We start from the raw sequence: 15,470 nt of genomic DNA on the forward strand, positions 1-15,470 counted from the left end.
AAAATGCTAGCCATGATACCAACATGTTAATTATTTTAACTACATACTAACAATGTTAGAAACATGCTAGCAACATAAACACACAAGCAGCATTTCATTTATGAAGGCAACACGATAATTCCTGTTAGTGATATGCTAACCATTTTACCAACAAGCTAATTTCAATGAAGAAAAATAAATAGAAGCAACTCACAACTAAACAGAATTTAAATTAGAACCAATACATTATAGTAACAAGCAACTCATAATTCAGCATTCAAGTACTGAAGCACATTTTTGTATACTAATAAATAAAATGAAACAGACCAGTTGAAATCGTGTTATCAGACTGAGTGCAATGCTAAATGCAAGCGTAAACAGGGTGTGAAATGGTGATCCACCTATGACTGCTGACTAGCATAAAAACACATTTGCTTGGTTGCTTTAATAGTGTAGTAGAATGTCATGTGGTCGATTGGGTTTGAAGAGCCACAAATACACTATCTATTCTCTGAATACTGACCAAAGGATGATTATTATGGGACAAAGTGATGCATTTAAGCACATGTTAATGCAGGTGGAAACAGAACCTTACAATAAGGCTGCTTTTTATGATACGGTTATCATTAAAAATCAATTTCCCTCCACATTAAACGAATGCATTTTGTTTACTTTCAGAACCCAAATGCTGCACTCTATTAGAATGATTTTTGTTGTGGTTCGATTATTGTAAGTCAATGGAAGATTCTGAAAAAGAAAACAAAATGATGTCAGAATATCAATTCAGCCCTGCCTTGCAATCACTGTAATGATGGTTCTCATCTCTCATAGCAGCTCAAGGGCACCTTTATACACATATCTGTGCAGGACATCTCCATTATCCCAGACGGGTATGACTGCCATTTGGATGAAAGCTATCTGACTGAAGGAGAGGACGGGGGTTTGATTGTGGTGAAAGTATATATAATATACTACAATATATAATATATAAAAAGTATATATAAAAAGTATATATATATATATATATATATATATATATATATATATATATATATATATATATACATATATATATATATATATATATATACATATATATATATATATATATATATATATATATATATATATATATATATATATATATATACGTATATATATATATATATATATATATATATATATATATATATATATATATATATATATATATATACGTATATATATATATATATATATATATATATATATATATATATATATATATATATATATATATATATATATATATATATATATATATATATATATATATATATATATATATATATATATATATATATATATATATATATATATAAATGGCAAAAATGCCATCTACAGTATGCTTGTTGCAAGGACTGTAGTGGTGGATGGTTAGATTCCTGTTTGTCCAAGAACAAGATTTTCCAATTTGAATGAACTGAAAAACAGAAAGCTCATTCATTGCATCATTTATGCTACTTGGGTTTTTGTAGAGCAATGGAAGTTTGAAGCTGGCGCACAAGACTACTTTTGTGTGGTATCAAAAGTTTTGCAGGTCATGACTTGAAATCATGGATTCACATCTCCAAAACATCCTTGATCAACACATTTATTGCAGAGGTCAAGATTGTTGGTTAAGGTTGACCACTAGATCAACAACAACAAAGAAACAATGCCCAGCATGAACCAGCCTCACATATCATGTTATTCTGAGTTTATTTGGAAGTCCTACTTACAACCCAGGCTCATTCTGAAAATGTACCTCTATATACATTTCTGGACAGTGTGAAATACGTCCCAGGAGGTATGTTTTGTTCAGTTTTTGTTTTCACGAATTCACTAGAGGCCGCTGTGTACGATTTTTGAGATCTCAAATTTCACGCGAGAGTGCCATTTGTGCCTGCTGTTCTCACGTAAATCCACCAGAGGCTCTGTTGAACGTATTGAATGAATGACTGTTTGACCGATCGACTGACCCACCCTCCTCCTTCCCTAAACCCAACCAATAGTGTTTTCTAAGCACCATTTGATTAGCACCCACCCACTTTCCTAAACCCAACCAACAGTTTTAAAAAGAAATCCAGAAAAAGAAAAGCCCTCGCCTGATGTTTACCACATTTTATAATTTTACCACATTCTCACCCTTTTATTTACATGTTTATTTAATTTTCTGGCTTTTGTTTTTGTCTTACCCGTTTTCTGGAACCGTTCTTTGCCGGACCCGAACCCCATTGTCGCAGTCAATGACATCCGTATGAAGGTGAATGGTCAGCTGGTAATGGCGTCATACCACCCCTTATAGGGTGATATTTGGAAGACTTTTTAGCACAATTCTAAGTCAACATCTCACAATGCTGACTTTGTATTGACTTTATCAGAATTACAACATATAAACTCACAATTTTTTAAAAATAAAGTCAGAACTCTGAGAAAAAGACAATAGCTAAAATTTCAGAAAAAAATAAGCATTCTTACTTTTTTAAAAGTCGGTCATAAGCTTTGCTAGATAAAGTTTCCAATAATTGAGTGTTATATAATGCAAAGTATTACATTTATTTTTGGCATTTTTGTTTATTTAAACACCCCATTGAGAGTAGAATATAGTGGCTGGCACTGGCTGATGCATTAATGATTAGTTATCTTTATCCGCTGTGTAGGCAGATTGAACAAGAGCAAGAAGCAGTTCTCAGTCTGATTCAGCAGATGTGAGGTTTCTGGCCACCTTAAAAACAAATGCACAGCACTTTCTACCCACAATCCCCAGACTCCTCCCTTCAGCGCTGCCAGCCGTCCCACAATGCAAACTGTTCCCAGGAGAACCGAATCATCCGCATGTTTATCATCAGATCATTCTAGGTGTGCTTGAGCATTTTTCTCCCACCATTTAGCAGCATATTGGATTTTGGGGGGTACATTAACCTTTTAGAAAAATTGTGAGTTTCAAACTCTGACAGTTTGTATATTGAGAGTAATGAGCAAGCAGACACTGCAAGTGAGACGGCACAATTTCACAGCCCATTAAAAATTAGCCTCATTAATTGATTGATCAACTATAGACTTTTGGAAGGTCTCTCTCACTCTCTCTCTCTCTCGTCCCTGTTTGACCAGCTGATGAAAAACCAACAGAACAGTTTCTGCTACCATTTTCATGGTACTGGAAGTTTTAAATGATGCATTTAAAAATTATTGATTTTTAATATAATTTTCAATACCACAGGGTTGCCAGTTACAATGTTTATGCACGTCTTAAAGTTCTCCTTTACCAAAGTTAAATCCTAAACATAACTCAACATTAAAGCTTGTTGGTCAGACTAGTTGTTCAGATTTTCACTGGCCCAGCTGAAAAAAAAAATCGAAAGGAGTAAAATAATAATAAAAAAATTAATACAAATGTGTCGTTTTCGTTGTTTTTAACCCTAACAGCTAGCAGTAACAGCTCGTAGTAGAACAAAAGCTAGCCTAACAAAAGTTATGTAATTGAATGTAATTAAGGACAACTGGACAATCTGTAATAAACAAATATGCAAATCTGCAGCCAATAACACAAATACAGTACATACAACTGGAGAACTACACAGACAAAGACAGCGCTTAACATTTTTCAGGATTTTCATTCTTATTATCAGTGTTTTTCAGCATTCATTCCATTTAACTTTCACTGGCGATGAGCAGTGATTGTGCAAAATCATTCCCTGACATTAGATGTTATGTAACATGCAACACTTTGTGTTCAGACACCAATGAAACAAGCAGCTTCACATTCATCTTGCCTCGATGCATCGTCTTCATCTTTAGAAGTGTTAGTTCACCAAGACAAAGTGTGTCAAACTCAGTTCCTGGTGGGCCACAGTCCTGCAGAGTTTCATTCCAAGCCTGTTTCAACACACTTAAGCTACGGTCACACCGGGCTTTGTGTGTGCGAAATTCTGTCATGCGACGCTGCGAAAAGGGGCGGGAATAAACAAGATGACTAGACATTAAAAAAAGCGAGCGATCGGTCCATGCTTTAAATTTCTGTCCAGAGAGGTCCTGTTTTGATCCTCGATTGGTCTCACGCAGTCAAGTGATGTGATTTCGCAGGTCAGAGTTCACCAAGCTTGAACTTTGCACCGCAGCGTCGAGCGAAACTTGACGCATGACCTTGCGTTTCCAGTCTGATGCATTCGCGTGCGTGTGAATGGAAGTCTATGGGAGGAAAAGCCCAGTGTGACCGCAGCTTTACCTGCAGGATTCAAACAACCCTGACTCAATTAGTTTGGCCAGGTGTTTTTAATTAAGGTTAAAGCCAGTGTTGGGCAGAACCGTCGCAACAAGTAGTGACGCTACTGGCTTAACTACATTTCTCAGTAGTGTGGCAGTAGCAAAGCTATTTTATTAGTCAAGTAGCGCAGTGGTGTCCACACAAGCTACATTTACCGATCCCGGATCAATAAGTAACGGCACCGACATTCACGCTGTGAGGCCGGTGTCTAGCCAATGAAAGTAAATCCATATGATGGCGAGAATGACGATTTTTCTTCTTCCTGTTTTAACGGTGTTCGACAACAAAGTTTTTGGTGCGTTACTGGCACCTCTGGTTGGCGACGTCACCAACCGAAACTTGCTTGATGGAAAGATGACTGAGGGAGAGGAGTTATTTCTGAAGCAGGATTCCTCGTGACCATACCACGAGAAGTACATGTTAAGATGCAATAACTTAATTTCTGATGCTGTGCTCCAAAAAATACTTTACTATATATATATATATATATATATATATATATATATATATATATATATATAAAATATATAGCTTAATCCAAAATATTTCCCTTTACTATAAATTACTATAGTATTTTAAATGTGTAACACCTGGTTTTAAAAAATGATGGAGGAAAAAAATTGCGATGGGATTGTGTTTATTAGCATCTCAGCTTTTGGAGATGGTCAGTCTTGCTGATTAAGCTCTTGCAGAAGCACATAGTGATGTCTGTGGTGCTGGAGGCAGGACTATTATTCCCAGCATGCACCACAACATGAATAAATAATGCTACAAAACTGCTGCTCTGTATTATTTGCACTGCTTTGTTGTCTTGTTGGAAGTTATGTGTCATGCGGTGGGAATGCAAACCCTGTCCTTAAATATGATGTTAAGCACCCCGCATGCCAAAACAAACCATTTTATTTTGATGTCCCAAGACTATTGTTAGCCAGACAAGTATTAGATGAAGTAAAAGCAGGGTATCCCACTGACACTACTGTACAGGGATAGTCATTTTCATATCTTACACTACTGTTGCGGTAATAACTACCCTTAAATTGATACAAAGCTAAAAACAAACAAAAAAAACAAACAGTGTTTATCAGCGACTAACTATGGTTATTACTATTATTATTATTATTACTATTATTATTATTATTATTATTATTATTATTAGTAGTAGTAGTAGTAGTACATTTACATTTACATTTAGTCATTTAGCAGACGCTTTTATCCAAAGCGACTTACAAATGAGGACAAGGAAGCAATTTACACAACTATAAGAGCAGCAGTGAACAAGCGCTATAGACAAGTTTCAGGCGTGTAAAAGTCTAAGAAGCAAAACATTAGTAGAATTTTTTTTTTTTTTTTTTTTTTTTTTAGAGAGAGAGAGAGAGAGAGAGAGAGAGAGAGAGAGAGAGAGAGAGAGAGAGAGAGAGAGAGAGAGAGAGAGAGAGAGAGAGAGAGAGAGAGAGAGAGAGAGAGAGAGAGAGAGAGAGAGAGAGAGAGAGAAAGAGGGCTCAGTTAGTGGTATAGCCAGAGAGGCAATTGCAGATTAGGAGGAAAAGTGGAGACTAAACAGTTGCGTTTTAGTCGTTTATAGTAGTAGTAGTAGTAGTAGTAGTAGTAGTATTATATAACCTACCGTAAAATACAAACTCTATGTTGTATTCAGTTTATTTGATATAAATGTCATAGAGCTATTTTATTCCTTGTTGGTATGAAGCGTCAAGCTGAAATCACTATTTTAATCACAATCATAATTAACAAATTTTATATTTCAAACACATTCTCACAGTTATAATGAACAAAATGTTGTTTCTGCAAGTGTCATTTGCAATACTTTGGAACGTGTCCTGTTTCTTTCAGCATGATGTATTTTAAAAAATTGATGTACCACAACATGAACACTATACTGTACATCTCTATATATAACATGATACATTACACTGTCACAGAATGTATATACTGTGTCCTGGTGGACGCGCTCATCCAGAGGGGCTGCTATCACTAAACTAAAAGCCAGCATTTTTTTTCATTCCACATGGCTAGTTTTGTTGTATCTTTGTTTTGTGCTTTGTAATCTTTAACGATCACAAAGCATGAAATTATCTTTTCTTCTTATTATTATTATTAGTAATAGTATTAGTAGTATTAGTGCTTTTATTGACTATTTCAAAACCTAATTTTACAAAATATGTGCATTTCTATTTCAACTTTATAATCATCAATATCACATTAAAGAGCCCCTATTATGAGTTTTTGCAAATGACCTTCTATACAGTGTGTAACACAGCTCTAAGTGAATGAAAAGGTTTAAAAAGATAGATTTTAAATCAAAGATTCGACTCAGAGTCGTTTAAATGATTCTTCGTTTGTCCGGATGCTTTGCCTATTCTTATTGACCTTGACATGAAACAATAACAAATATCAAGTGACAGATCTGGTAAAACGTGAACGCGCCTTTCCCTTCAAACACTAGCAGAGTGCTGGTGTGTGTGGGGCTGATCATGACTGAAGATCAGTGAACATCAATGAGTGAACCTTCTGGTGAATAATGCAATAATCTACCCTGCAACTGGGGATTCGTTGGCTGTTTGTTAAAGGAAGGATCAGAAAAGACTATTGATGTATGGGACTTTATCAGAGCTTGACAAGAACTTTATCGGTACACAGTTCATGGACCAGTTTCTTCCTCAATTTCACAGGTGTAAGTAAGTGTGAATAAAATGATTGCCTATTTGTTTTCTATAGCTTGCAAACTATGTATTTAATTTTGTTTTGTTACTTGTAATGTACTTGGCTTATGCTGTATCTGGTTAACTCATTATTTTATTATATCACGTCAAAAGCCACATTGAAAACCCGACGTGTGCTGCTTTGCTTACAGATTTAAATGCATTTGTGATCTCGCGATCCTCTGTCGTTAGTCATTTTCATGGCCACCACTAGCTGTTCCAACACACATGCTGTGGTCAAGTTTCAAAATAGTTCAGCTTTTGTCGATGTGTTGATTAATACTGAATGTGTGTCACTGTTTTTACTTCTAATTAAGAATAGAGCAATATGCTGGTGTTTAACTGCTTTGCTTTAATGCACTCTTGCATTGGGCTCACACATACACTCTGCACTCTGACTACTTCCACAATGTTGATAATCTGGGCGTTTCTCTCTGTCTTGCACTGAATGCAGTTAACCAATCACAACAGACTGGGTCATCGGACCAATCACAGCAGATTAGCATTGCGCTAAGGAGGGGTTTGGGAACAAATGAATTGCTGAACAAATCATATGGGAGTCGTTGGGATAATTAGGTAAAAAGAAATGCATATTATAAGACAATGAAAGTGTTTTTTGACTTTGCATGCATATCAGCCTGTTGTTGGAGACCCCAAAAACCAAAATATGACCTTATATAATGCATAATAGGGGCTCTTTAAAAATATCCTTTAAAAAGTATTATTCAGCTAGATGTATTTTTAAAATTAGATGTACAATGACACATTTTCTCTGTCACAGGATGTGTGTTTATCCAGTGACGTCTGAATGTAGACACATGAAAGTCAGTGTAAGAGTGGACCGGGATGGGTCTGTAATGTGCCAGGATGCTGATGGTGGTGCCGCCCACTTGGGCCTTTCATGAGGCTGTGTTTCATTGTTCTTTCATCACAGATACTTTCTTCACATCTGAGATGCCTTTGTTTGGCAAAGGTGATAATTACTATCAGCAGCCTTTTTACACACAGACACACACACACACATGGAGACAGATCTAGAGCCTGGCCCCAAATGTTCTCCTCCACGTGGGATTAGACGTCGGTTAAGCCTGCTGTTGCAGAGCCGGTTTGCAGCATTGGAGTCGCAGCTCAAAGGATGGAACTGTCACGCTCGAGGCTCATCTGCAGTCACGAAAGAAATCTGAGGAATTAACGGAAGCTGCGCTCCCTCGTCCCTCCTTCCCCATTCTGCTGCTTTATCAGCCTCCTTTTTTTCCCTGTAAAGCCTTCGAGTCATGTATTAACCCTGTTCTCTTCTCACTGCCATCCCTCCTTTTCAAAGTCTGCTAGCGAGTTTTGTTCAATCATTGATTTGTGGTTTTTGATCAGTTCTTACCAGATGCGATCCAATCTATGTTTTATTTTATTTTAATGTTATTTTATTATTTAAAAAAAATATTGCAGTCTTAACTTTTAATAGTTTTTGTAACTTTTGGTTCAAGTTCTTTTTAAGGTAAAACATGCAATAAAAAAACATTATATACATATATATGTATGTATGTATGTATGCTTTTATTTTTCATTTTGATTTTCATTACAGTTTTAACATTTATTTAAAAAAAAAAAACATTTTGGTTAAAGTTTCTTTTTTTGAAAGTAAAACATGCAATGAAAATAACTTTTTGGTTCAAGTTTTCCTAAGGTAAAACCAGCAATTACAATAAAAATAAAAATATAGTTTTTATTATTTAATTAATTTATTTTTAACTTTTTTGATTAAGTTTTTTTTTTTTTAAGTTAAAACATTCAATAAAAAGAAAAAACATTTTATTTTATTGGAGTTTTAACTGTTTGGTTTATTATTATTCATTCATTCATTTTCCTTCGGCTTAGTCTTTATTTCAGAGGTCGTCACAGTGCAATAAACTGCCAACTATTACAAATATGTTTTACACAGCAGATGCTCTTCCAGCCACAACTCAGTATTGGGAAACATCCATACAAACACGCACGCACGCACGCACACACACACGCATGCACACACGCACACACGTACGTACGCACGCACGCACGCATGCACGCACGCACGCACGCACACACACACACACATTACATACAATTTGGTTTACACAAATTTACCTATATAGCGCATGTCTTTGGACTGTGGGGGAAACCGAGCACGAGGGAGGAAACCCACGCCGACACAAGGAGAACATGCAAACTCTACAAAAAAGTGCCACAGAATTATGATTGTTACAGTTTTAACTTATGTAACTGTTTGGTTTATAATTTTTTGAAACATGCAATTAAAATGAAAAGAGAAATACTTAACAACGTTTTATTTAACGTTTTATTTTAGTATCAATAAGTATCTATTGTACTTTTTACAGTTCAAAAAGCAGTTATTTTTAGATTTCTTTTCATTTTAGTTTCAGGTATGGTTTAGTAAATAGATTTTTTTTTCACAACATCAACAACAAAATACATAAATAAAATAAAGAAAAAAAATAAAATAATAATAATAATAATAATAATAATAATAATAATAATAATAATAATAATAATAATATGAAACATTTATTTCATTCATAACTTCTTTTTTCCTTCTTTTTTTCCGATATATCCCATTATTATTGATATATCAGAGGTCACCACAGCAGAATGAACCACCACAATAATAATTAACAGTAATATTTAAAACAGCCTCTACTGACACATACGATTTTAGCTTATGTCTGCTTGCATACATAAAACCAAAATATTGAATTATATATAATATTATATATAGTACTATATTTTGGTTCATCCCCAAAGACAGCTGTCCTCATCCAGCTCTAACTCCATCTTTCTGACCATCACATTCTGAAAGCTGCCTTAACAGTCCTAGTATTAGTGCAAGACATCGTCCCAGTCCTAATGCATTGCAAATGATGTTGAATTATTGATTGGCGAAGATAAGATCAAAGATATGTATGTGCATACCTTACAGTGGGGAATTAGCCTGGGACTGGAAGACACCCAAGCTACTAATTATCCTGTGCCTGCGGACAGGGCTCTCACAAACACAGGCATATATACAGCAAGAGTATGAACACACTCTTAAATAATCAGTATTATAATACTAGTGCATTACCTGTGACACCAAAATGTAGAAAATGTGGTCATATAGTTATTTAAAAGTCCAACGAAGAGGTTTAAAATGTGCCATTTACTTTTCAAGTTAAACATTAAGGATGCATGAATAAAAAAGCCAATAACATTTTGTTTATAGCACAGGTCAGCCAGTTAGTGTTTTTGAGCTAAACTTAGATAGCCACAGTCTTATGTAGAGACATGACCAAAAAAGGAGAAGAAAAAAATAAATAAAAGGAAAACAAATGAAAGAAAAAACAACATTTAAAACCTTTTAATAAGGAATCCTCAAATATTGTTATTTAGTAAGAAGATTTAAATGAAAAATGAATTTTCTTAAGAGGGTATTAAATCCAACAATACCACAATAATTTTGTGTATAAAAAATGTAAATTATAATATTATAAAATATAATACGTCGACGCCAATAACCTAGTTGTTAAGTGTGCCGACATATAGCACCAATGTGCTCATGGTGACCCAAGTTCGATTCCTGGCTTGATGTCCTTTGCCGATTATTTCCCTTCTCTCCGCTCCCAATGATTTCCTGTCAAATCTCTACAATACATGTTGTATATAATACAAGCTGTTTAAATTGTTGTAACATTTTCAATATTACTGCATTTACTGTAGCATGTGGTGCTTTTATATAATTTTATAAGTGTTATATATAATACACAACATGGGAATAGGTATTGGGCACATCACCATTTTTATCAGAAAACATATTTCTAAAGCTGCTGACTTGAAATTTTTACCAGATGTTGGTAACAACCAAAGGAATCCAAATATGCAAACAAAACAATACTAATTAGTTTACAAATTAGGTTATGTGTAATAAAATAAAATGACATAGGTAAAAAGTATTGAGCACATGAAAAATGGGCAGTGAAAGCCCAGACAGCAGCTGAAATCTCTTAGTAGTTATTCAGCAATGCTCTGCCCTTCTTCATTTTAAATTAATATTAGCTGCTTCAGTCCAACATCTACATTATCTAGATGATGAAACCAGGTTGGACATTTCAGCAAGTCAATCATCCAAAACACAGCCAAGGAAACTTTTAAGTGCTTTCAGAGAAAGAAAACCAAGCTATAAAATGGCCCAACCAATCACCTGACTTGAATGCAATAGAAAATACGAAATAAAGATCAGATTTGATAGACGAGACCCACAGAACCATCAAAATTGTTACACTCTGTTGAAGTCTGTGAAAAAAAAGAAATCACACCTTAGCAATTCATGTGATTCCATTCTCCATATGACAGGCGTCTTTAAACTTCCATCACCAAAAAAGTATTAAGTACATTTCAGTAGTTCAGTACATTTTTCTGGTGTCATTTCATTATTTCACATAGCCATTTTTTCAGATTTTTGAAATCTGGTTCAATTCCATGTCAACAGCTCCTCTAAAAAAAAAATTCCCACAAAAAAAACAAAACATGACGTGTTGAATACTTTTCCCCCCAATGTATACAAGCGATATTCTGTTGAATTCTTTGGGTTTCCATCCTAACGTCAATGTCTTTCTCTAAAAATCAAAAGTTCACCAAAAAAAAAGAACAGTAGAAAAAAAACACAAATGCGAGTCAAGTGTGTTTCCATCAAATTTGTAGAGGGGCCGACTGTAGTAATGGTAACCTAGCAACCAACAGTAAAAAATGTAAGCATAATGGAATCCTGTGGGTATGATATTTACTACATCAGATTTTATTCAGCAAATGCGTTTCCCATTACTCACATGAACCATTTTTCGACGGTGCAAAATCACCTCAAGTTAATGTAAATACTTTTTTTTTTGCAATCTAAGCAATTTTTATTAAAATGTTGCCACTTCCATCACTCGTTTCTCAAGCATACTTCAAAATGAACATTAAAACAAGATTATGTAAACTCAGCTAATGATCACATGGCACTGACTAAGCACACGTTGTAAACAGTTAACATCTAAGTATCCAAATGCATTAAATTATTCACTCATACAAAAAAAAAGCATAGGTGACCTGAATTATTACATATGGTTAGCGCGTCTCGCTCGAGTCTCTGAAAGGGTGTACCAACATTACATACTCAATAACCCTTATGATATAATTACACTCGCCTCATTGCTCGTTTCCAAACTATTTATGGACACAAAGCATACAGGATGAAAGGGAAATTTGATTGAGCTCTCTGCATCTCCAAGGCACCTTGCAAAACCTTCAAGCTTAGCAACACCAAATCAACTGTCGATTCTGAGCCACTTGAACACAGCAAGAAAGCAGAGTCTTAAAGCGTCCATGTGAAGTATCTGCTAAACAGCACAATTAAAACCTCGGACAAATTAGGCAGAGCTCGGCAGCGAGATTTCATGCAAAATTACGCTGGCGAAATGAGTGGCAATTAACAAGAGGGCATGTTCACTCATTAGTGCGAAAGGGAAGGGAAGAGGTCAGCCTGTAGGACTGCCAAAGTGCTAATGTCCTCCTAGCTTCTGTGAGTCCTGCTGACTGTGACAGCACGATGAACAATACTGGCATGCATGGTGCTAGCATTCAGCCTGCCAGCCAATGGGTGCTTGAGGCTGAGGCGAAAGCTGACAAATATACCATCAAACCAATTAGATGCAGGGTGGCACGCTTGGTGGAATACAGAGTAAGAAGAATGGACATACTAAGTCGCATTCAGTGAAATGGGTGCATTTTCCATTCTGCTTTTAAGTGAAAAAAGGAATGTATTGATAAAGAGCTTAGTGTCATTTTAAGCTATGCTGATAGTGTATGCAGTACTAGTGTACTGATCTAAATCTGACCATTTCAAATCATAATATCAGCTATTTTTCTTATCAATGTCGTGAGCCTAAAGAAATTTGTTTCTTGTTCCTGTTTACAGAATTTTAATTCTAATTTGCTGCTATTTCTAATTACTGATTGTGTTCACCTGATCCTTGTTTAGTTTATAAGGAATTCATTGTATTCATAGATCATAGCTAGAGTTTATTGCCTTAAATCCAAGACCAAAGCTATTGAATGAAAGATATATATAAACATGTTATGTTTTGTTTAGAGGCAGATGAAGATATCAAACCGAAACAGCAAGATGAAGGGACAGATGGTGAGGAGGGGGTAATGGAAAAGTAGAAACCCACCCGATGGTGCTTCCAAGTGCCGCCTCAATGGTCCAGACACAGTGCAAGTTGTGCTCATAAGGCGCTGGGTAACCAGGAGACAGAATCCGGCCCATGGACTCGTCTTTAATTTTTCCTCCACACTCGGCTGGGTAAAGAAAGAGATAAACAAAAGCAACATCATTCAGTGACAGCTCACTAGTCCAAAGCAAAAACAGCCATGTACTACCAAAAAAATAAACAGAGGTCCACACGTGCATGAGAAAGACAAGTCTTAAGCAACTATGCTGTGAAACCTAGGCTCATTATTGATATGTACCCCATATATATTTCTTTATATTGCAAAATACACCCCAGGAGGTACCTTTTTTAAATGTTTTTGTTTTCACGAATCCACCAGAGGTCGATGTGTATGCTTTTTCAGATCTCAAATTTCTCTTGCGAGTGCGATTTGTGCCTGCTGTTCTCGTGTAAATGCACCAGAGGCTGCTGTTAACTGACTGACTGACCAACCAACCGATCCCCCCATCCACCCACTTCCCTAAACCCAACCGACAGTGTTTTCAAAAGCAATCCAAAAAAAGAAAAGCCTTCACAGCCGTCTGATTTTTACCAAATTCTCACCCTGTTATTACTTGTTTATTTTATTTTTTGCCTTTAGTTTTTGTTTTATCTGCTTTCTGGAACCGTTCGCCACCTAACTCAAACCCTATCGTCACAGTCAACTCCTATCTGCATCTCAAGTCCGCCGACGCACATGGTGGGCTACTGGGCAAATTGGTAGCAGCGGAAAAGCTGTCCGCATGGAAGTAAGTGGTCAGCTGGTAGCACGAAAAGAAACGTAAGTCATTGGCGGCCTCATAACGCCCCATAGCATTTGCTTTTAAAGATGAAATGCAGCCATATGTAGCTTTGGCTACGTAATTCAAACTCTCCAGAAATGTATCCAGGGGTACGTTTTCACAATGAGCCTGTGTTGATGCTAGGTGTTTTTATAATATAATATAATATAATATAATATAATATAATATAATATAATATAATATAATATAATATAATATAATATAATATAATATAATATAATATAATTTAATATTTTTATTTAACCTTTAGTGTGATTTTTAGTTAATAATAAATTCAATGGGGACATAATATATTAAATGTATAATGAAATCATTAAATTGACAACAAACAAACAAACAAACAAACCACAGTCGGGTTCAAAAGACTTGAAAAACACAAACATGTTTATTGCACTATATTTATTGCCATATTTATTATCATTTTTGATCCCTTTCGCATTTTATTAGAATGGAATAACATTTTTCCAAGCCTGTTGGTAAATGTCAACTCAATAATCCCATACTTGAAAGCCTACAAAAATATACATTGCTTTAAACCCCCCCTTTTAAAGCCTTTAAGGTACGTGTCTGCCTCTTAAGGGAATTCTGCATTCGTATCAAAAATCCCTCAAGCAAGGATGGTACACGGTGTTCTGTAGAGTGATGCATCATCAGGTGGCAGGGGCACGGATACGTTTCCACTTTAAAAGAATACATTGAGCACTGAGCAGAGTTTTATGAGTGATGAGCAGAATAATGTGGCCGTATATCACCTCCAGGATTGAGCCTTCCCTTGGGAGGGCATATTTCCTTTGGCTAATACCACAGATAGTGTTGGTAATACGTCCTGCCTCAGACATGACCATCCATCTTGTGCTGGGGCAGTGGTGGTGCTGGTGGCGGGCAGTAGGGGAACAAATCACTTGTTTGTCAGAAGGTAGAGGCCGGTGCGTGTGACAGTTCCAGTTTCACGGATCAGGACGTCGTGAGAGTCTTATATCCTAAAGTCCTGCCACCATCATCATCATCTCAGAGGTCAAATGTGTGTATGCTACACACTATACACTGTTTAGATACTGCGAGTGGATGCATTTGTAGAGAAAACAGAGTCAAAAGGAGCAGCCTGATATACAAAATCTATATATTTCTGGGCCACTTTGATAGGGGCACATTGGTAGACCCAGATTAGACCTCTGGCTGGAGCTGGCAAAACATCTTTGAGATTTTGATCCGTATATGATTCTCTACTTCCCCAAAACAACACTAAAGCATAGCAACACAGCCAAGGGAAGCGCATTTGTTCCAGACACTTTCCCTACACACATCTCACTATGAGTCTTGGTCAAGCAATGACACAAATTACATGGTGGTCATGCATCGTTTGTAGTCATGCGTGATATAAATGTCACAGCAATGTGCAATGCGTTCGGAT

At 35.9% G+C, this 15,470-nt stretch overlaps 1 protein-coding gene across 1 annotated transcript in view; it reads right to left on the reverse strand.

Annotated features, from left to right (window-relative positions):
• csmd2 (CUB and Sushi multiple domains 2) overlaps nt 1-15,470 on the reverse strand; it is a 543,350-nt gene that overhangs the window by 207,096 nt on the left and 320,784 nt on the right. Inside the window, exon 26 of the mRNA XM_056479194.1 lies at nt 13,218-13,344. Coding sequence (XP_056335169.1) covers nt 13,218-13,344 — 127 coding nt within the window. The remainder of the gene's footprint in view (nt 1-13,217; nt 13,345-15,470) is intronic.

This window comes from Danio aesculapii, chromosome 19 (genome assembly GCF_903798145.1).
Source record: "Danio aesculapii chromosome 19, fDanAes4.1, whole genome shotgun sequence".
NCBI lineage: Eukaryota > Metazoa > Chordata > Actinopteri > Cypriniformes > Danionidae > Danio > Danio aesculapii.